We start from the raw sequence: 22,289 nt of genomic DNA on the forward strand, positions 1-22,289 counted from the left end.
TATTTACATCCCTATGTAGTAGGCTAAAGAAAAACGTAGTTCTACGTCAAAATGATATTAGGGGCCAACATTTCAAAAAATGTTTAATTTCAAATATTTTTAATACTCAACTACTGCCAACAACTTTGCCGAAAACATTGCACCAATCAAACAAATCGTTCTGGTTTCGAAAAATTAACTTTCAGAAATTTTAACTTCTTCCGTGTTCAAATAATCAACGTTGTAACATTTGGTAACTTAGAATTCAAAGCTTTTTGAGATATTCAATATTTTTTTTCAATAGAGCTACTTTCTAAAGCTTTGCCGGAAACATCACACCAACCAAGTTAATTATTTTGGCTTTTAAAACATTTAAAGTATTTTTGTTTATTGGCCACAGATTTGGCAGCGGTGCACAGGGCGATTGCAGCGCTAGCGCTACGATCCTGCAGACACTAACAGTCTCTCTCGAGCCGAGACACAAACCTACGACGACTGACTAGTTAGGCCAACATCGTACTCTAAGGCCAGTTACAAAACGAAAAGCATGTAAAAAGTCGTAGGAAGAAACAAATAAAATAAATAAAATGTTTTCTTGAAAAATCTCGAAAACGATAATATTATTTTCTAAGAGTATTTAAATCAAAAATAGTTTTTTACAATCAAATTGTATAATTTACAGAAAAAATACGAGTTTGAAATATGTACAAAAATTAGTTTTTCAAAAAATTTCAAAATATTTTTTGCTTTATTTTGTGGTAAGTTTTAATTGTTTTTTTTTTTTCAATTAACTGCTCCGCATAGCAAGTTCGTCCCAAACCCAAATTTTCACCAGCATTGAGTTGCTAAGCGGAAATGGTAGCTAGTTTCGCTGAAGTTCGCCAAATATTTCTTCTAAAAGACTAGCTGAAATAAAAATCTATTTGAAAAACTGGAGAACCAGAACTGTGTGCCGCTAATTTTATCCTCAATTCGTTCATTCAAACAATAACTAATAACTGGTAATGTTAGTAAGACTGTACACTGAAACTTATTTTGCATTGCTCTTAGAAATTGAAACAGTTTCTATTGTACATATGAGAATTTATTATTAATTCTCTCACTAAAACCGTTTTCTCGACAAACTGGCAACTTTCATTCCCAGATTCCGGGCCGATTTTCGACTCCGGTTTCAATTCGCTTTACCATCTTGAGAAGTCCCACAGAGTCCATTCAATTTTTTTGGATAACACTAGGGTTTGCAATATTCCCGAGAATAGATTTCCCGGGAAACGGGGATGAAAAATCTCATTTCCCGGGAATTCCCGGAAACCGGGAAAGTAAAAAATCCTAAGCAAAAATGAGATTTCGAATAAAGTTTATTAATAAAAAGTTTCAAACTATCGTTTACAATTTAATTATCAATTGAAGAACAAAATTTATTCTAGTTCACTGCAGAAATTCATGAACAATCGTCTATCAATCGCCTCAGATCCGCTGACAATTTTTCGTTAGGCCCAAATAATGTAGTTCCCTTCTGTAAAACTTTGCTTAAGATCGCTGAATCACCGCTGGTGTCTGATTTCTAAAATACTTCTAAATCACCGATTCCAGCTCTTGCTACATTTAATTAGAAACTGAAGAGTCCAATACTTTTAGTTCGTTGAAGATAAAACTGAGTGTTTGGCAGCCAGAGTTTAAAGCATTTGAATGCCTTCGTAATTAATGTGAAATCGCAGCCACGACCCAAGTCAGTGTAAACTGACTGAGTTTTATTAATTTTTTATTTCTGGTCGCATTGATTTACGTGTTTTAACTTTTTTTTTATCAATTTATAGGTTTCAAAATTTTTTGTCAATAAACAAAGAAAAAACCAAGCAACTATCCGCTTAGTAGTAAACTCACTACCAAAAAAAGACATGAGACGAAGAAAATATTTCTTAATTTATCGTTTACTGAATAAGACAGCATATATTTTTGACAAATAAATTAAGCAAATAATTTGATATTACACGGCAGGCAAATATTGATCGTCGTTTCAAGCAAATATTTGCTTCGTATAATGCACACTATGAAGCTGCACTTCTAAACGTAAGTTTCGTGTTTTGATACGATATTTAGTTTTATTGCAATATTGTATTGAAAATTTTCCGAGGAGCTCAGGAATCCCGGGAATCAATATTCCTATTCCCGGGATCCGGGAATCCCGGGAAAAGGCAATTCCCGGGAAATCGTTCCCGGGATTGCAAACCCTAGATAACACCAGATTTCGACATTTAATGCTACTCTAAGACATTTGGTGTCAACATTTATTTCATTTGAAAAGCAGAACTGCTAAAAGTAGTCAGCTGGTCAGCGGGTCAAACTAAGTAAATTTAGTGACTTTTTGGTCAAAAAATTGACTGCTAAAGAAAAATGTGACTTTAAAGGGACCAACTTGCATTCCTGCACTTCCAACTTCTCCATCATTTGTAATTGCATCATACACAATACTTTGAAAAAATCTTGGTAACAAAATCCCGATCAAATAAAAAAATTCCCGACTTTTTCCCGCATTTTTCCCGATGTAATTTAATCCCCGACTTTTTCCCGCATTTCCCGATTGAGTGGCCACCCTGCTTACTGTTCTACTATACCGATACTCGTTCTTCTTGCCAAACATCACCAATTATAATTCCCTGGAGAAGTTTCGTCGTGCGTCCTCTGGCCAGTTTTTGTTAAGAGGAAGTCACGCAAAGGTATTTGTAGATCTCAGCGTAAAGGAAGGGTAACTGGTGGGGAGCCTGAGAATGAACCCATGCTCAAGTCCTTATTGACATCGGATGGCCTGGTTCTATTAAGATTCGAACCCACGACCATCCGCTTGACAAAGCGGACTCTGTAACCTTGCGGCTACGCAGCTCCCTTAGACTTACCATAATAACCACTATTCTAAAGCTTCGATAATATCATGGACTATAGCACGTTATACGCTGTTAGAGTGATAGTTTGCAGGCGGATATGATAGGGTCGATAAGGAAGGAAGTAGGTTACAAAGTCTGAAGGAGAAAATAAAAAGCACTATAACACGAAGCAGGTTACTTCTCAATAAGTAGCACTGCACAAACGTCCGGACAATGCCACAAAAGATCAAAAACTACAGTCGCAGTGAGATCCATACAAAAAAAAAAAAATACAAAAATTTTGTTCAAAAAACGCAGTAGTGTGATTCTCTTGCTAGGCACAACCAACAGAAATATTAATGAATACATTATAAAAATATTGTATCCGCAAGGTAACTTGCTAAAGCGAAGAAATACCAATGTTTGCACTACTGATGTGCGCATTTTCTCCATTTGTCGTACACAACAGAACAAGCCGGCGAGAAAATGCCAACTTCCAACACTGCGTTTGCACTGTAAGGTGGCCGCAACTAAAATCGCAGCTGCCTCGTTATAGGCATGTCCAGGGTTGCTGTTAAATTTGTTGGATAATCTGGAAGAATACTGCAAATAAAACTGAGAAAAACTGTATCTCAAATATAAGAGAAACATAGCTTTTCCCGGCCACGTTGCTAAAAAAGTGCATCACTGATTTTCTTATACCGTTGAATTTCTTGTTTCGTTTGTCGCTTTCCTCAGGAAGATTTCCTACAACTTGGAAACACGCATTTTTGTTCCCGGTGTACAAAAAGGGCGACCGTACAAAATTCGACAACTATCGTGGCATATCTGCTTTGTGTGCTATATCGAAACTGTTCGAGCTAATCGTACTGCAACCAATTTTTGCGCACTGCCAAAATAACATTGCTGACGAACAACATGGGTTTCTTCCGAAACGCTCGTGTACGACGAATTTACTCTGCCTCACAAGTTTCGTAATCGACAGCTTCATTGACCGATCTCAAACGGACACGATCTATACGGACCTCTCAGCCGCTTTCGACAAAATAAACCATCGCATTGCCGTCGCCAACCTTGCCGTTATGGCTTTAGCGGCAGCTTGCTGTGCTGGTTAGAGTCATATTTAGTGGGACGGACTCTGAGTGTGAAAATTAACGACATAATCTCGAAATCGTTCTCGGCTTTCTCTGGGATTGCGCAAGGCAGTCATCTTGGCCCACTAGTGTTCCTGCTTTACTTCAACGACGTACACTATTCTTTAAAATGCCCCCGTCTTGCATTTGCCGACGATTTGAAGCTATTCAACAAAATTAAACAGGCTGCCGACGCCGCTTTTCTTCAGGAACAACTCAACATATTCGCTTCCTGGTGCGAGATCAATCGTATGGTACTGAACCCGTCCAAATGCTCCGTTATAACATTTACGAGGAAGCACAGGCCATTACAAGTTGACTACATCCTCAACGGCTCTCCAGTACAGCGCGTCGATTTCATAAAGGATCTTGGAGTACTCCTGGACGAAAAACTCACCTTAAAACAACATATATCCTTCATCGTAGCGAAGGCCTCTAGACAACTAGGACTTATTTTCCGAATGACACGTGATTTCAAAAACATCCACTGCTTAGTCACGCTCTACTGTTCGCTTGTTCGGTCTTCATTGGAGTACTGTTCTACAGTCTGGGTACCTCAATATAACAATGCTATCTACCGAATCGAAAACATCCAGCGCCGGTTTGTACGTTATACCCTTCGAATGCTTCCCTGGCAACAGCCCATGCGTAATACCAGGTATGAGGACCGATGTCAGCTGCTTCAAATCGATACTCTCCAACTACGTCGGGAAACAGCACGCGCTATGCTCGTCTCCGATATCCTGCGTCACGGGTCGACTGCACTGCCATTTTGCGTCAAATCAACCTACATGCTCCAACTAGAACCCTGCGAAGGATGCCAGCTCTGCACTTGCCCTTTCGCCGAGCCAACTATAGCTCAAACAGTGCCATCACAGGTATCCAACGTGCTTTCAACAGAGTGTCGCTTGTCTTCCATTTATCATATAGAGTTATACGTTCTAAATTTTTGTCACTGTTCCGGAGATATTTGTATTAGTAGCCATTAGGACAATCTATTTTATGTCTGTTGGTAATAGTAAATAAATAAATAAAATAAATAAATAGCTAACTTATAAGATTTTGATGAGATAATGACTAATTGAGTGCTTGAAATTTTGCTTAAAATGGGGTTCCTGTAAATGTCATCGAATTATTTGAATTGAGTGTCAGTTACACAAAGAAATTATAGAAAAATTGTATTATAGGAAAAAAAATATTAAAAAATATTCATTCATCTTGCCCCTGCGTTAGCTTTGTATTTGACTGGATCAGAATTCAGTTGAAACTGGAACATTGGCATTTCTAGGCATATTTTTGCAAGCGCTTGGCCTCCTGCAAGACAAAATAATGAGCGCTAGAGTTTTCGCACGGAAACGGAGGCTTACTATTTGGTTGGATGATATTGATTAAAAAACTGAAATAGGTACCTAAATAGATCCGCAAATACAACAAAGTTACGGACGGACTGGTAAAAGGATTTATTCTCACCCACACGAGTAAAAAAAATCAGTTATCGCGTTGTGCATATCGCAAACAGTGGCATCACCGACATTGCGGTACATTTTTCGCTTTTGTTCTGAACGGGTATTTGATAAGCCGAAAATAAACGTGACTGGAAAGCAAAAAATGTGACTTTTGTTCGATATGAGTTTCTTTTGGACACTGGGTGTGTACTTTGACAACAGATACTAAGCTCACTTGCAACTCACAAACTTACACATGTACATATCATAGCGTGATAGGAAAAGCATCTCCCACGAATCAGACGATTTTATACAAATGGATGGTTATTTTGATTACTCGGTTTGGAACTGTTTGCTTACCAAATATAGATAAGCTACATGCCAGAATAAATTCTCCACGAATTTGATAATTTATTGATAGATATTTTTTTGTCTTTTTGTCAAGACCTTTTTGGTTAACTATAAGATACGAGTTCGAAACTGCGAAGCATAGGGAATTGGCTCTCGGTAATGCAAAGTCGCAATTATCATAATTGTATTTTTGCGACCCAGCACAATTACAAATTTACAATTGTACCTGCTTGTGAATTCTGAACATCTTTCATTAGATTTCAAAACTATCAATATGTTTATAAATAGGGTAGGGAACATATTCTAAGCAGTTTTAGGAACCGCCTGTGTATTGAGACGAAATACTCGAAATGTATTGGGTGAAATTCAAACAGAACAGATACCACCGGTATCGATACTAGGGGTCGCGGCATCGAGTATTTTGGCATCGATACTCGCCGAGCAAAATGAGCACCGGTATCGATACTTTCTAAACGACGCTTTTCAAAAAAAATGTAGGTCTGATACCGATACTATCGAAGCATCGATAATCGATACTCCTTCGACCGATACTCCGATACCTGGTATCGAAGTTCATTGAAGTATCGCGATACCAAAGTATCGATACTTTTGTCAGTATCGCCCATCCCTACTATACAAGGTGTCCTGATTTTTGTATATCAGCTAAAGGAGTGTAATTTTCTGACTAAAACGTGTTTTAAAAAATATCGTTGTCCTTCTATTTCAAATGAAGAATAAAAATTGTTCGAAATCTGATGCTACTTTAGAATCGACAAATGAACCATATTTCTCCAGACGATTGAACTTGATATGAACTTCTATAATTGTTCATGCAAATAAACAGCACTCAACTAATTTCTACCAAAAGTACTCAATCAAGATCTGTTCTTAAGTATAAAACAATTGGGAGTTTGGAATTGTGACAATATTCGTCAATGTAAAGTGAATGATTTTACTGATAAATACTGATAATAACCATAAATGACGGAAATGTACTGAACTCAGGTCTCCAAACCAAATTTCAAACTATCGTAGTTCTACGTCAATCATGCAGTGATCTAATCGTTGTAATTGAGGATTGCAACGATTTAGTGATTAGTGAACCTATGTAGTTCGTTCGTGCAAAACCAGCGAGGACGCTTCAATATCATTTTCAAAAGTTCATTCTGAATCCTTTGAAGCATCTTTTCCTGGTTGTACAACAACTTGTCCAGATGGGGACTGCATACAACATTGCTGGTCTGAATATTTATTTGTAAATTAACCGTTTATTCTCATAACAAAGTTCAGAATTTTTGTTGATAAGAGGATATAAACATTTTATATATGTATTGCATTTTGTTTGGATGTTTACACATTGCTCATATTTAAAGTATTTTTGTTTGCAGACTCCAAGTGATCTCATGTCATCGGATGTGTACAAACTGAAGGATCGACCCCCACGATGTCCAACTGGCACCGGAAAGCCAGAACCACACTACGCTAGCATTTCAAATACTGCCTTTGGATTCGGCATGAAGATGTCACAACGAAATGCCCTTAATAGCAGCAGTGAGATTTCATCCAGCGCGTGCGCTACTCCACCGCAAAATAGAAGACGCCTCTTTAGTCCTAAGAATCTACGAAGTCCGTTTGGTTACCGCCGAAGTAATGCAACAACAGATAACTCAACAATGTCCGGTAAGTTCGAACTTTCGAAATCTAGTCTCAATTCACGACTCAATCAACTAACCAAAACCAGCTGGGTTTTTTCCAACATTTTACATTCATTTATACCGTGGAAGGTGATATAAATAGTCCGATATGCAGATTTACACTAGCAAACCTTCTTTCGCATGTTATCTTCCCGATCTCTTATTTGCCGTTTTCTCTATCACGAAATCAAAAACATTGCCGCTCCGGAAACAGGCTTGGCGTCTCTTCTGAATCCGGCATTTTATCATCGGGCAGCAACCGCAGGAACCAGCAATTTACGTTCATCGACTGGCTCACCCACCGTTGAAATCACTCCGGCAACAACTGCAACCGTCAACAAAAGGCAACGAAACGCTAATGATAGCCATAAATTTCATCGACTCAGCTTAGGCACTGCGTCGATGGTTTTTGGCAAAATTAAATCCCTCTGGTCAGCGCAAACGTCAACGGCCAACGCCGGACTGAATCAATTAGCAGGCACGAACTGTTCCGAGTTCTTCCGATAGCTTGTGTTGCGTGGATTATTCGATTTCTATTTACTTTTTTATCCGGTTTCGCTTTCGGTTATTTTTCGTTTGTTTGGATTGATTGTTTTATAAACCTTTTGCGTGTTCATTCGCCCTTGTTGGAATATGTTTATTTCCATTTTATTGTTTATCCTTCCGATGCGGACTAATTGAATGCCTATGGTCAAGTGTGTTTTCGCAGTATTTAATGTTGCAGATGAATTTTCGAGTGTTATAAACGTTGCATGACATTAGTTTGATTACTAATATTTTATAATCATTGTCAAACGTAATGAATCTAAAGTGTTGTACGTCTTTCGGTGTCCTAAAACTTTTTTTATTTCAGCTATGCGTAAAATACTACGAACATTCTAGAGCTTGTTAGGATTTTGCATTGAACCGATTATTATCCGTTTAATGCAAAATGTTTATTGTCCACGAATCAATTTTTTACGGATCTTTTCTTATCAAATTTCAATTTTAACAGTAATGCAGTGTTGAGTTCCATTTTAAGTTCCATTTCATTTTCCTGCGATAAAAGTAAAACGTTATTTCTTTTGAAAGTGCGCAAGACCTAATTTTGTTTTTTTAATTTCGCTTGGTGGTAAATGTTTTGTTCCTCTAACGTGAGCGCACATTGTTGTGTATTCAATTTTTCTTGCTCTTATGCTTCGCACTTAAGCGTTGATCGGGCTGCCACACTGTCAAGCAGTGTGTGTTTGTTATCAATTGTTTAACATTCGAACGGCATCTGCAAAATCATGTTGAGTACATTTTTGGACCGTTAGACGGTACTATATAAGTTATTACACTCCATTTCATGATTATTTTCGTTCTCACGTGCTTGAAACATTGAAAATCAACCAGTCAGTATTATATTGAGAAAAGTAAATTATTACCAATTTGCTGCCTCCGAAGACCTAGAATCAGTTTGATTGCCTTCGTGTTGTCAGTCCTTTAGTTTTATAGAACGTTGAAGATTTCAGCAAAGTCAGCAGCACTCGTTTTCACAACATTGCCGATTGCCATACCCTTTAAACGCACGAATCTTGGTTGAGCAAAATGGTTTGGTGAGCAATTTTCGTTCGTGGTGCACCGATCAATGCGCTTTGTCTTCGATCTTCAGATCGTCTCGTTCACTAATTTATCGTCTGTTGTTGCGATGCTGACTCATTGTAAAATGCAGACTTTTTTAATTGAACCGTCTGCGGCGCGTCTCGATAGTGATAATCAGCGTTGCCAACCTCCAGTTTTTCTTGGATACCTCCAGTTTTTTCTGGGCACGCCAGCGAAACAGCTAAAGGTCGAGTATCTCCAGTTTTTCGAAATTTGTTCCAGTTTTATCCAGCTTTCTATTCGTAACCTTATTTATTGAATTCATTCCCTTTAAATGTTTGGTCTTTTCAACATTTAGTGCATTCATGTCCTTTAGTTTTCTCGTTTAAATCGATTTCCGTTTGAATCTTCGAAATTTCGAGTACGCCAGATGTTATACCTAGTGACCATAATCTCCATCAGTAAAAAATAAAAATAGCAATGAATTGTCTCTTCTACCTTTTTATTTACATTTTTGAATCGAAAATTAAACAAATTCCTGCAGAAGCTTCAAATTTTTGTATCCAGTGTTCTCCAGTTTTTTATTTTGAATTCTTCCAGTTTTTCTTGAAAAAAGGTTGGCATCGCTGGTGATAATGCAAGGAAGACGTTTACTAGAGTCTTTTTTATGTTTGAAAATTTCAAGTATACTTTGAAGAAATTTACAAAGAACATAGTATTTAGAATCAGTTAGTTTGTGCATTTTCACCTTGAAAGGTATAGCAATCACAATCACTATAAAGGCCGAAGTTCTAACTGAAGCCCAACGGGTTTACTGTTATACAGGTCGGACTCGATTATCCGGAACATCAAAAAAAAATTTCATTCCGGATAATCAAGTTTTCCGGATTATCGAATCACTCAAAAAATACTGAAATTTTGCGATTAACGAACATAAAATAAAAATTTCTTTTTTTTTATTTTACTTGTGTGATGCGGTGGGGTAATCAGAAAATATTTCTGAGGCGAAAAGGGGTGATTTCTTGAGAAGCTTAAAAAAATAAATTGGACATATGATTATTTCGAACATGTCCCAAACATGCCGAAAATGACTTAAATGGTAACAAATATGCCAGAAAGGATGCCGAAGGCAAAATTTCGGAATAAAATTAAAAATGGACACCAAAAAAATAGAATTCCGGATAATCGAGACTAAAATTCCGGATAATCGAATTCCGGATAATCGAGTTTCCGGATAATCGAGTCCGACCTGTATACCACTCGACTCTGTTTATTAAACTGAATGACGTCTTCGCCAATGCTGCTGAGCCATGGCCTTTATCATATAGAAAGGATTTGAATTTTTTTTTTTTCAATAATAATATAGAACATCTTTTTCTGTGTTTTAAACTTACAATGTTCCTAATACAGTTCTGACAGCAATGCTTCTAGAAATTTAGATTCAAATATAAATAATACTGCTGTTGAAAAATGAATTTATGAACTCAACATCGTCTTGAAAACAATAAATTATACATTCAAAAACTTTCGGGTATTTTTATAAAAATAATAAATCAACGGGGGACCCTACTGTGGAAAGTTGAAAAATAATGAATTGTTGTGATATTTTTTTTCGGATGTTTGGAGGATAGTGAAATGTTTGGGTATTTTGGATATTGATTAAGGTATATTTTAAGATGTATTTTGCATGTCGTGAACTATATTTAAGCGGATATTGCGCTACTGACAGAGTTTTTCACGAAACCATGCTTTTTCAACTGGTGGTACGTTTTTCTCAGCACTGAACCGATTAGGCTGAAATTTCGTTACAGCTCGTAAAAATGAATTATCTAACTTGTTACATAGCCGTTTATCGATATCTGAATTTTTCAATGTTTTATAAATTTTTAAATAGTGAGTTTTCCGCCATTTTGGTAAACGGCTATGTAACAAATTTGATAATCCATTTTTACAAGCTGTAAAAAAATCGTTTCCTTACTGTTGTTTTTTTTTTGTTGACTGGCGGTGAATGTTGTTACCTTCTAAATAATAAAAAAAAGAAAGAGGAACATTTTTCGTTATTGCTTACGAAAAAACAAGTAACAATTTTACATGTGGTTGTAACGTACATAGTTATGAGCTCGTACCATGTGCAAAACACATGACAATGTGTGTTGTTACTTGACGGGAGAAGTATTTTATCACTTTTTAAGAAACACATCTATTCCAAAACGGAGAATTTTTGGTTATTGCTTTTGAAATAACAAGGAAAAAATCGGGGTGTACTAATTATGAATGTACATTCCTATCATCATGTGTTCCAATTCCTGTTTTTTCTGAAAAAGTGCGCTAACCAGCAGTGCTGCAAACTTTCACTGTCATGAAAGGATTTCCAGTTGAAATTGAAATCTTTGAATTTCAACCTTCAACGAACAAGCTGAGAATGAATGCGACTTTAAGCTCCAATCAGTTGACAGTGATAGCAGCATTTCTGTGATTTCGTACACGCTGTGTTGCTTTAGCGATGTTCATGCGGTTGAAAATGTAGATGCTTATATCACAGACAAACAGACGTGCCACTCGATGACGATTTCATCAACCAGAAAAATAACGATAATTTTGAAATTTTGCTTAGTGGGCAATAATGCCGCCAGTGTCGCTATAAGCAAGTGTGCACATTTGTCATCTAAGACAAAAACCATTAGTAAAACCACTTGTATTGATTTAAGCAAGCGTGCTCACCCATTAGCAAAGACAAAAACCGGTTTACGAAAATAAGTTAGTAGGCAATAAACTCTCATGGTGGCACATGAGTGTAACGTTGTGAACAAGGATGAAGATTTTTCAGGATTTTTATTCGTATTTTTTGTTTGTGCTTATATAGTTCATCGACTTCATGCAATGAATTGGGTCCTAAATCTATACCAGTTTTTATATATCATTTGAAAAAGCCGCGTTTTCTGAGCAATACGTGATTTTAAAAAAATGTTTATCGTTTTCCTTCGATTTTTAAATGTAGAATAAAAAAATTGCTCGAAAGGTCTTAGATGACGTTTCGCCCATGTACGGTATATAAGAGAACTGTCATTTAAGGCATTTCGAGCAGTTTTTTAATCTTCATTTAAAAATCGAAGGAAAACGATAAACATTTTTTTTTCAAATCACGTTTTGCTCAGAAAATTGCACTCTTCCAGCTGATATAAAAAATCAGAAAACCGTTTAAAACTTTAGGACCCCATTGGCTCAAATCAAATAATTTCGATATTAAATCAGACATCCCATTTTTTTTCAATGACCGGACTTTCATTGAAAATTGACGCCGCTGACGCTGAAGGTCCTTTCACCAGTGCTCGGACCAAGGTTGCCAGTGGAGTGGCCTTCCGATAAATTTTTGAATAAGTGCGTTTTATATTTTTAAATTACGCTTTTTTTACGCGGATTTGTAGAGTAACACTGTTTTTCGGTGTTTGACACCGATTTGTGAATGGACGCGGTTTTTTACGAGGTATGCATCCTTTGTGTGAAAAACTGGGTGTATACTAGGGTGGTTTACCGGTAAAACAAAAACCGGTAAAACCGATATTTTTTTCAGTACCGAAATACCGGTATTGGAGAGGCGAAAAAACCGGTATTTTCGGTATTGTTCTTTATATTGAAAAAAAAAAACTTCACAATTTTCATAAACCATTGTTAGGCTAATAAATGCTACTCACTTAGGTAGGCGTTACAAATCACATGATGATGTATACAGGGTGTTAGCTCACTTTTAATCAAATCCTTTAAGGGGTGATTGAGGACCCTATTTGATGAAAAAATCTTTCTGCGCATATGGTCAAAATTTAACTACTGAAGAGTTATTCTCTTCTTCCAGTTTTCGGTTATGTTCTCCTTAAACGAGGTCTATCACAAGAAGTATGATAGCTAGCTCAGTTCTGTTGGTTCTCTAGGAGAGCTGAGAAAATTTCGTAATCAATAGTGTCTCAAAAATTCACAATTTTCGGCTCGTTAAAGGCGAACATAACCGAAAACTGAAAATAGTGAATAACTCTGCAGTAGTTGACTTTTGGTCATATGCGTAAAAGGATTTTTTTCATCAAATATGATCCTTTATCGCCCCTCGAAGGATTTTATGTGAGCTCCCTAACACCCTGTATAAAAAATACATTTAGACAGAAGCAACATTAAATATTTATTATTAAATATTCATTCGGATTCGTTAAAAGTAAATTCTGGTCTGATCGTGATTTCTTTTTTTTTACTCCATTCATATACTCTTCTCAATAGTTTAAAATATTGTTTTTCTACGAATTTTGAAGTTATTCACTAATTTGAAACTAAGCTTTGCGATGTGAAAGAAAATATAATAAATAAAAATCTGCATGTTTTTTTTGTTATTACATCAGTTTTGGAATTATGTTCTACGTAATCATATCACTAGATTCATTCATTGGAGTTCTTCAAACACTGTTATCCAGTGTTGTATCTGGATCGTATACCACAAGAGATCAAAACAATAGTCTCAGAGGTCCTAATCTTAAAAAATCTGGATCGTAATGAAGCATAGATACACATAAATGCAAAAACATAATCATTCAGCGACACGTCCATGCATAGATGCAACCTGAAACGCTGAACCTGAAAGCAAAAAATAAATTTCAAATCCAAATTTATGTAGGCAACGTTTTCGGCAGTGGCTTACTTCGGCAGATTTTTGCATGAGACTGCGGCAGGAAACCGTCCAAAGAAAACCACTACCGGAGACGTTCACCTTTATTTATTTTTCAGTTTTATTTTTAAATAGTACAGAGAGAGTGACTTGCGTTTTTTTTTCGCGGACAATCATCATTACTTCCCTAAACTATGATATTAAGAATTTGGTAGCTGAAAAAGTAGGTTTAAAGACCACGAGTCACCCCTGGTTTGTATTAATCCGAAAAATATAAAAATACCGGTTTTTTACCGGTTTTACCGGTTTTTATTTTCATGAATACCGAAATACCGGTTTTTCGAAAAGTCGGTTATACCGACCACCCTAGTGTATACCAATAGCTGGTTGTAAAATCTGTGTTCAATAAACAAAATATTTCTTAACCCTTTGCTATAAATCCATACACATTTTAAATTGCGCCTATTTTTGGAACTAAACATTTGAAATAGATTTAATGATCACGAACGTAAATTGGAACTGTACTAAGAATAATACGTGCAAGCGTTGAATCGTTTAAGCATATCACTCAGTTATTTGATACTTTCCAGTCAAAAGATAGGTAATTCTTTGAAATTCAGTGTCTAAAGCAATGTGTAACGTAATCAAATGTAATTGTTATTCAAAACTAATCACGACTTCTACGTTTTACTGAGTAATAATCGTAAAATGTTCGGGTGATTACTTCAGTCCGACAGTAGCCTTCATCGATAGGTAATTTCAATCAAGGGTGATTTATTCTGAATATCAAACGGAATCTGGGTAGAGTCACCTCTCCTATTAAACAAAAGTACTTATTTCAAATTAGCTCTCTAGTTTTTCTCCTGTATTTTTTTTAAGCGGACGATGAATCACTATCGCTATAAAATACTAAATGTTACAATTATCGCTTAACGCATTTTTATTAGGAAAAAACTGTTTCCAGGGCTTTATTGACTTTAGTCAATGTATTGAACCCTCAGACAGTAACTTGTATCGCCTGTGTGTTATTCGAACGATATTTCATGCTTTCACTTTTGTGTTCAAAATGAAATTTATCTGTAAAAAATCGCACAGTTTGACTGTATATTACTGAGACTTTCGAACTTCTACTTTCTCTTCTATTTTCATTTCTCTTTTCAGTTGACTTTCAGGTACATATCTATGTTTAGATCTCAACTGAGACAAAATTTTGAAACTACTAAAGTCTTAACCAAATAATATAAAATAAGATTATATCTTACCTTTGTATCACAGCGAAGACGTAGACGTAGATGCTAGTAGTAGCACGAACATTACAAACATTAGTACGCTGTAAAATTTATATAAGAAACTTAACACAAATATGTTTTCAGTATAATGTTGCTCAAATAACTGCAATGATGTAATGATGTTGAAATATAAATTAATGTTCAAATCTTAGTTTGCACCTTTACCTTTATATTTTGAATTTTTAAGAAAAGTTAATGAAGAGTAAATGTAATTTTGCTAACATGAAAACTAGCAAACCACTAGTAGTATGGTTAGTAAACAGTGAACATCTTAAACACGCGATTGCTGTTTTGTTTCACATTGGCGTACTGGATTACCAAAAATACACAAAATTGCATTTGTTTAAAAATTTATAAAGATGTAGTATAAGATATAGTATAAGATATGCTAAAATATGAATATGAAATTTTTGAAGAAAACTGCATGATTTTACCAGCCTTGGTGCTACATTCCGCTATCAGAACTTGAACTACTGTTTATTATGCACAGACTTTTCGGTTTACTGTTAGTGTAGAGTAGTGAGGGGCAAAAGTACGCACTTAATTGTTTTTGCAACAGAACTATTGCAAACAAAATGCGAAGCAAAATGACGCAGTAGAGTTAATTGTTTTTGTTAGTTTTGCACTGATTCTTTTTAGCTGCATTAGAGCGGTGCCCCGAAACGAATTTATTATTTCCGGAAAATACCCATATTACCTGGTATTTGGCCACATTTTGTTGATTTCCAGAAACCGGAAGTCGCCTCTTGGAATCCAAAATGGTGTCTGGGGTCGTTATCCAGTCTCTGGACATCATCTCGATTACATATTGGGGTGTTTTTTATCATCTTAGATTGTTTTCAAGAAATCGGAAGTCGCAATCTTCAATTTCAAAATGGCATCTGGGTCATTTTCCGAGCTGTTGGCATCATCCTGGTTGCGAAAATAAATATTGGATTGTATTTGACCTTCTTTTTTTTCATTATTTCTATGGCTTCTAGAAGGCTCAATCTATTCCGGAAGAACCATTTTTAAAGCATATCAATAAAACCATTAAATGGATGTAAGATTCTATTGAAAAAAAATATCTTAAAACCCTCCTCGGAGTTTCGGAGCATATCCACATATCAATTTATTCTTGAGTAATTTCTGTACAAAAACATCCTTTTTAAACACATTTTTTCATTACGGTTCATTACGGTTACTTCATTACTTAGTTCGTACTTTTGCTCCGCGGTTTATGCCTACTTTTGCCCCAAAATGGGTTTTCCAACTGATTTGAGTTTTATGACAAACATCGAAATATTTCGGGCAAAACATATTCACCCTACAAACCACAATTACACAAGAGTTTTTGGTCTCTGTTGTTTTCGAGTTTCTGTAAAATCAAAAGAAATATTTCTTTTGATTTTATAAATCACTCTGCTAAGACGCTCGGTATAGATTTTCCGAGTTTCTGTAGTTTTCGAATAGGTCAATCATAGTTCCCAAAGCTAAGAAAATTAGATCAAAACAGCTTAAAACACAACTTTCCTAATAGCTTCGCACCCTTTAAGGGGTATTATCCACCAAATGCTAAAAACAACAAGGCGTTTTTCATGATTTTTTTAAAGGACATTTGAGATGTAAAGTATACAAATGATATATCGTTGGATTAAGCAACTCTTGGAGAATAGAAAAAAATGTATTGCTACGCGGCTGTACAGCGATTGCCGTAAACTGCTTTTTTCAAAACTTTTTCCGCGCGAGCAGTAGAAGTCGTGCCCAACTCCACCTATAGTCAAAACAATTTTTATTCATTATCTACATAAGTATCGCTAGTGAAGTACACATGATTATATTTTTAGAATTTTTCTTCGCAAAATGGCAACGGTTTGGAAAAAAAAATCATTTTTGACAAAAAAGGCGACTTTAATTGTTCATAACTTTTGTCACTACTCTACAGGACAATAGGAGGAGAAGTTTTATTTTTCATGTGTATTATAGGTAAGAACAACACTCCGTTTAAGTTGTTAGCTACATGATGTTGTATGGGATTGTTTAAAAGTCCACCAATTTGTTTTTTTCTCGAATTTTTTAAAATAAATGCACAAGGTTATTTCTCTGTGTGTTTTCCATTTCGAAAAATAAGTGTCAAGACCCTTGTTTTTTTGAAGCTCTACTTGTTCCCTTGGGCTGAATTGTTTAATTGACTTTCAGAAGTACCTTGTTGTAGCCATAGAGAATGGCACATTTTTTATTTTACCTGAAAACACATTACAAATTGCATTTAAATTGTACAATAATATCATTAACCTCCGAACAAAACTCAAACTTTACATTCGCAACACTATGTTTCTTTGGCATGCTACTTAGCTCAGTGTCAGATCTTTGCACTTGACTCATGTGCAAATTTGCATGTTTCTGTATCTTGAGTATGCATTTTTTTCAGTAAATACCAAAAATTACAAAATCTGCTTGTATTTTTGCAGATGACGAAGGAGGCAACGTAAAACCTATGTTGCTCAATACCAAGTCCAAGTCGTCGCAGGACGAGCTACAGGTTCGGCTCGGACTTTTTCTTGAGAATAACCCCCGTCACAATATACGTGCCCCGATTCAGTCATGTAGCTCACTCACCTCTACAAACACCAGTCCTGTGTCAACCCTGACGGGATCATCGGAGGCTGATGTTTCGCGCAATTTGCAGCTACAAGAATCAAACCACTACGCTGCTGGTTGTGAATCCATTGGTTCTATGATGTCGGTGTCGATTTCAGAACAAAGCAACGCATCATCGAGTCCATTGAGCAGGAGACATTCAGTAACCAGTAAGTATCCATCAACTTTGCGATAGAATCAAGGACAAACAAAAATTTTCTTGCAGCGTCTCAAAGCGGTGGCCACATTGATGATCTTACACTTTTTAAGACCCGAAAAACTACGGCCCGACGTTCAGCTCGATCTGGTCAAATCAAAGGACCTATTGATCCTAAAATCCGCTTTGCTCAATACCGCCAACAGCAGCAATTAACACTCAAACCACTGTTCTTTGAAGTACCCACACAAGAGCCTGATCCTCTATTTGTCGGTCGACACTGGTTGGTGCGAGAATTGGCCAATGCTGTTCAGTCAACTGATTCGCCGGGAATTTTACTCAGTGGTAATTTGGGAACAGGCAAAACAGCTCTTCTGCTGCAGTTGGTTGAGTATTCCTGCTTTGGAAGAAGGAAAGAAATACCTATTCAGGAAAATGATGGTATATACTGCCAAATCAATGTAGCACATGATCGATTACGTAGTCTTGCTTCCCATGTGGTTGCTTATCATTTCTGCCAAGCTGACAATAATTCTACTTGCCTTATACCGGATTTTATCCACTCGTTAGCAGCCCAGTTGTGCCAAGCACCTCAATTGACCGCCTATCATGAGTTCTTGCTTGGGGAGCAGGCTCTCCAGAATGTTCTTAGCGTCAAGGAATGTATAGCAGATCCAGAGCGGGCAATGGTAATGGGTATTTTAGAACCTCTTTCTGCTCTTAGAAGAGTAGGGAAACTACCCCCGAAAAATTGTGTCATCTTAATTGACGCTTTATGTGAAGCTGAATATCATCGGCCAGACCACGGCGACACAATTGCATCTTTTCTACAGAAAATGACCGAACATTTTCCTTCGTGGCTCAAGGTGATCGCTACCATACGAACGCAAATGTTAGAGTTCACGCGGGGACTGGCGTACACGAAAATGACACTCGATAACTGGAACAGTAACGAAGGCCTGCAGAAAGACATTCTCGAGTACATCACATTCCGTATCAATCAAAGTTCCAGTATTCAGCATAATATTGCCGGAGGAAAGGAGATTATCAATACCAGCTTGCATTTTAAGTTCGCTCATCATTTGCTCACGTTAACAAAAGGTTCCTTCCTGTACGCTAAGCTCACGTTAGATCTGATCGAGCGTGGTAACTTGGTTATTAAGTCGAGCAGTTTTAAGGTGTTGCCAGTTTCCTTGGCGCAAATATTTCTACTTAATTTTAACCTCCGGTTTCCAACATCAACCGCATACGACAGGATCTCCAGCATACTGAGTGTGTGCCTAGCGGCTCTGTATCCTCTAACGCTGACAGAAATTTTCTATTCAGTCAACGCATTGACCGTTGAAGGCGAAGGCGGTGAGCTCATTGATTGGGGCGAGTTTCTATGTCGATTTAAAACCCTTACCGGGTTTCTAATAAAAAGAATAGACAATACGTATATGTTCTTTCATCCATCATTCAGGGAATGGTTGATTAGACGTGATGATGGAGAAAGCATAAAATTCCTCTGCGATCTTAGGAACGGCCACGCTGGTATAGCACTACGCCTCTCACGTTTACAAGTTCCTCTTGACGCAGAACAAACCTTGGAGCTCGGTCATCACGTTTTAAAAGCCCACCTTTACCGTGCTGCTCCACAGCATCAATCGCCAAGAGATCTACAATCTTACTGGGTTGCCTCGGTATCATCCTGTGTTTCATCTGCGCTATGCACATTGAGAAATGTCTATAATCCTAACATTAAGGTATCGCGGCTACTTCTGCTAGCTGGAGCATCACCAGATCATGTCACCGGTTTTCTTGGAAATGCTACCGCCCTATGTATAGCCTCTCACGAGGGAATAGTGCCAATGGTAAACCTCTTGTTGGAGTTTGGAGCTAACGTTGAAAAAACGAACAGTCAAGGATGTACTCCATTAATTTTGGCATCTGCGAAAGGTCATTGCGATGTTGTACGACAATTAGTGGCTGCCGGTAGTGCTCTGGGCCAAACCGATACCTCTCAACGGTGTGCGTTGGTGCACGCAGCTATAACAGGAAAACTAAAAGTGGTCAAATATTTAGTTGCATGTGACTGGAACGTAAGGGCTGATAGTAACGACGTAACGCTGGAACAAGCAGCACAGCAAGCGCTGATTGCTGCGTCCGGTCAGGGCAACACGGAAATAGTAGAAGATTTTCTAGATATGGGCGAGGTACAAGTGAATCGATTGGATGTTATAACGGGAGAAACAGCGCTAACGACCGCTTGCTTGAATGGGCATACTGAAACGGCAACTATTTTGCTAAGTCGAGGTGCTACAACAGATATCAGAAACAGAAAAGATCTATCTCCATTACTAATAGCAGTCAAGGAGGGGCATTGGGCAATAGTGGAGCGGTTACTGCAGAATCAAACAGATGTTGAACAGACGGATTCCAATGGCAAGACAGCATTGATGGTAGCAGCAGAAGAAGGTCATGTTGGGATCATAGAACTACTACTCAATAGAGGTAAATTGGGACTAGTGTGAAAAAGATGGATAATTATAACATGTTTTTTTTTTTTTCAGGAGCATCACTAACCACTTTAGATAAGGATGGTTTAACAGCCCTCAGTTGGGCATGTCTCCGCGGGAAACAGCAAGCTGCCAAATGCCTGTTAGAAAGGAACGCCGATAAACAACATGTCGATAGCACGGGCAGAACACCACTCGATCTAGCTGCCTATCAGGGATCTGCCGCGTTGGTTCAAATGTTACTGGATCATGGAGCACAAATAGAGCACGTGGATGTAAATGGGATGCGCCCTTTGGACCGCGCAATAGCTTGTCGAAATGTTCAAGTAGTACAAGTCTTTCTGAAACGTGGTGCCAAGTTGGGACCCGCAACATGGGCCATGGCTAATGGTAAATCGGAAATAATGTAAGTATAAGTATGCCGATAAAATAATTGTATATTTTGATTTGCTAGAATATAAACAAAATTATACTAATCGAAAATTATCTTTTCAGGCTGATATTACTGAATAAACTCCTTGAAGATGGTAACACGTTGTATCGTAAAAATCGTTTGCAAGAGGCTTCTCATCGCTATCAGTATGCTCTGAAGAAAATTCCCGCATCGCATACTCTCCATATAAGCAGTAATAATGTAAATAAAGTGGAACCTGATACGAACAACAATGCATCCAATAGTGCAACATTCAAACAACTTAAATTCAATTTCTTACTCAACCTCTCACGTTGTAAGAGAAAAATGAATGTAAGCTTACACATTTTTTATCGTTATATAACAATGTTTAAGTGTGCATATTGTTTTTAAATTGTAGGATGCAATGGAAGCTATCGAACTCGCAACACAAGCTGTTGAAATCAAACCTAATGCTTACGATGGTTACTATGCTAGGTCGAAGGCTTCAATGGAATACGGAAATTTCAGTGAAGCACTGAAAGATGCTGGAACTGCATTGACCAAATGCCACTCCGCCTCATTAGAAATTCGAGAAACACTAACACGCCTGCATAGTGATCTGCAAAAGCGTCACATGAATGCAATATCGCGAACAAGCAACGCAGAACCATTGGCCATGGGCGGCACCGAAATTAGGTCTGGTTCAACTCACAGCAGTCGCTCAATTGGCGAACCGGTGGATGAAATCACGGATTTATAAATAATGCTGGCCGCTCTTTAAATAACAGGTTTCAGTTAGAAATAATAAAAATGTGAAAAAACGTAAAACCGAAAAAGACTAAAGAAAATTATCATTCGCAATGCAATAAACGCCTTAATCAGCTTCCTTCATAGTTTTACAATAATAATCAAATTAATTAGAAACTTTTACATATACTTGATTGCACTGAAAGTGCACAACATACTACTGTAACGAACAATTCCTTAGGATGCAACAAAGTGTGGAACATATTAAGAATAGCAATAAATATTTAAAGCAGCAGATCCTTAATTAAATTATAACATAAATTATTCCAATATAGGTTGATGCATTTTTGGAATGTAACAAGGTTTGGAAAAAGACCATTTTTGTAAATACGAATCATTTTATTTTCTTCTAAGGTACTATTTATCAGGTAGGATAACGATATACTTTTTTGGTTTTAATCATACTTAGCGATGAGGTAAATTATTTTATGAATACTTGTAACTGACGTTTCTTTAACTTTGTACAACTTGAAAAAACTAGAATAAAAAGAATATAAAATTATATTTCTAATTATTCGTGGTTTGTTCCGAAATCCTAATATTTGGGAAACAATACACTAAGGTCGCTTTTTACGCGGTTTTTTACGCGGATTCCGGAATGTACGCGGTTTTTTTTACGCGGATTCCGGAATTTACGCGGTATTTTGTTGCCAGATTTCGGTTTCCCTTCACTCGGAATGCAAAATTAACGATGGTTTTTTTACGCGGATTCCGGAATTAACGCGGTTTTTTACGCGGATTCGGGAATTTACGCGGTTTGTATTTAAATTCTATGGAAGAAAGCATGTCATGAAAAGCCACGTGATCACCCCGCAATTTCAATTAAGACGCATGAAATTACCTCACATAAAAAA

General features: G+C 37.0%; 1 protein-coding gene across 3 annotated transcripts in view; it reads left to right on the forward strand.

The window, feature by feature from the left end:
- LOC129727219 (protein TANC2) overlaps nt 1-21,939 on the forward strand; it is a 178,713-nt gene extending 156,774 nt beyond the window's left edge. For 2 of the 3 annotated variants that reach the window (XM_055684804.1, XM_055684806.1), the window contains 7 exons: nt 7,158-7,449; nt 7,678-7,941; nt 17,411-17,749; nt 17,806-20,229; nt 20,289-20,640; nt 20,730-20,979; nt 21,047-21,939. In XM_055684804.1, the coding sequence (XP_055540779.1) occupies nt 7,158-7,449; nt 7,678-7,941; nt 17,411-17,749; nt 17,806-20,229; nt 20,289-20,640; nt 20,730-20,979; nt 21,047-21,388 (4,263 nt within the window). In that variant the 3' untranslated portion in view covers nt 21,389-21,939. The remainder of the gene's footprint in view (nt 1-7,157; nt 7,450-7,677; nt 7,942-17,410; nt 17,750-17,805; nt 20,230-20,288; nt 20,641-20,729; nt 20,980-21,046) is intronic. The other variant, XM_055684805.1, reaches the window with a different exon arrangement.
- Nucleotides 21,940-22,289: the final 350 nt, after the last annotated feature.

Source organism: Wyeomyia smithii, chromosome 3, assembly GCF_029784165.1.
Source record: "Wyeomyia smithii strain HCP4-BCI-WySm-NY-G18 chromosome 3, ASM2978416v1, whole genome shotgun sequence".
NCBI lineage: Eukaryota > Metazoa > Arthropoda > Insecta > Diptera > Culicidae > Wyeomyia > Wyeomyia smithii.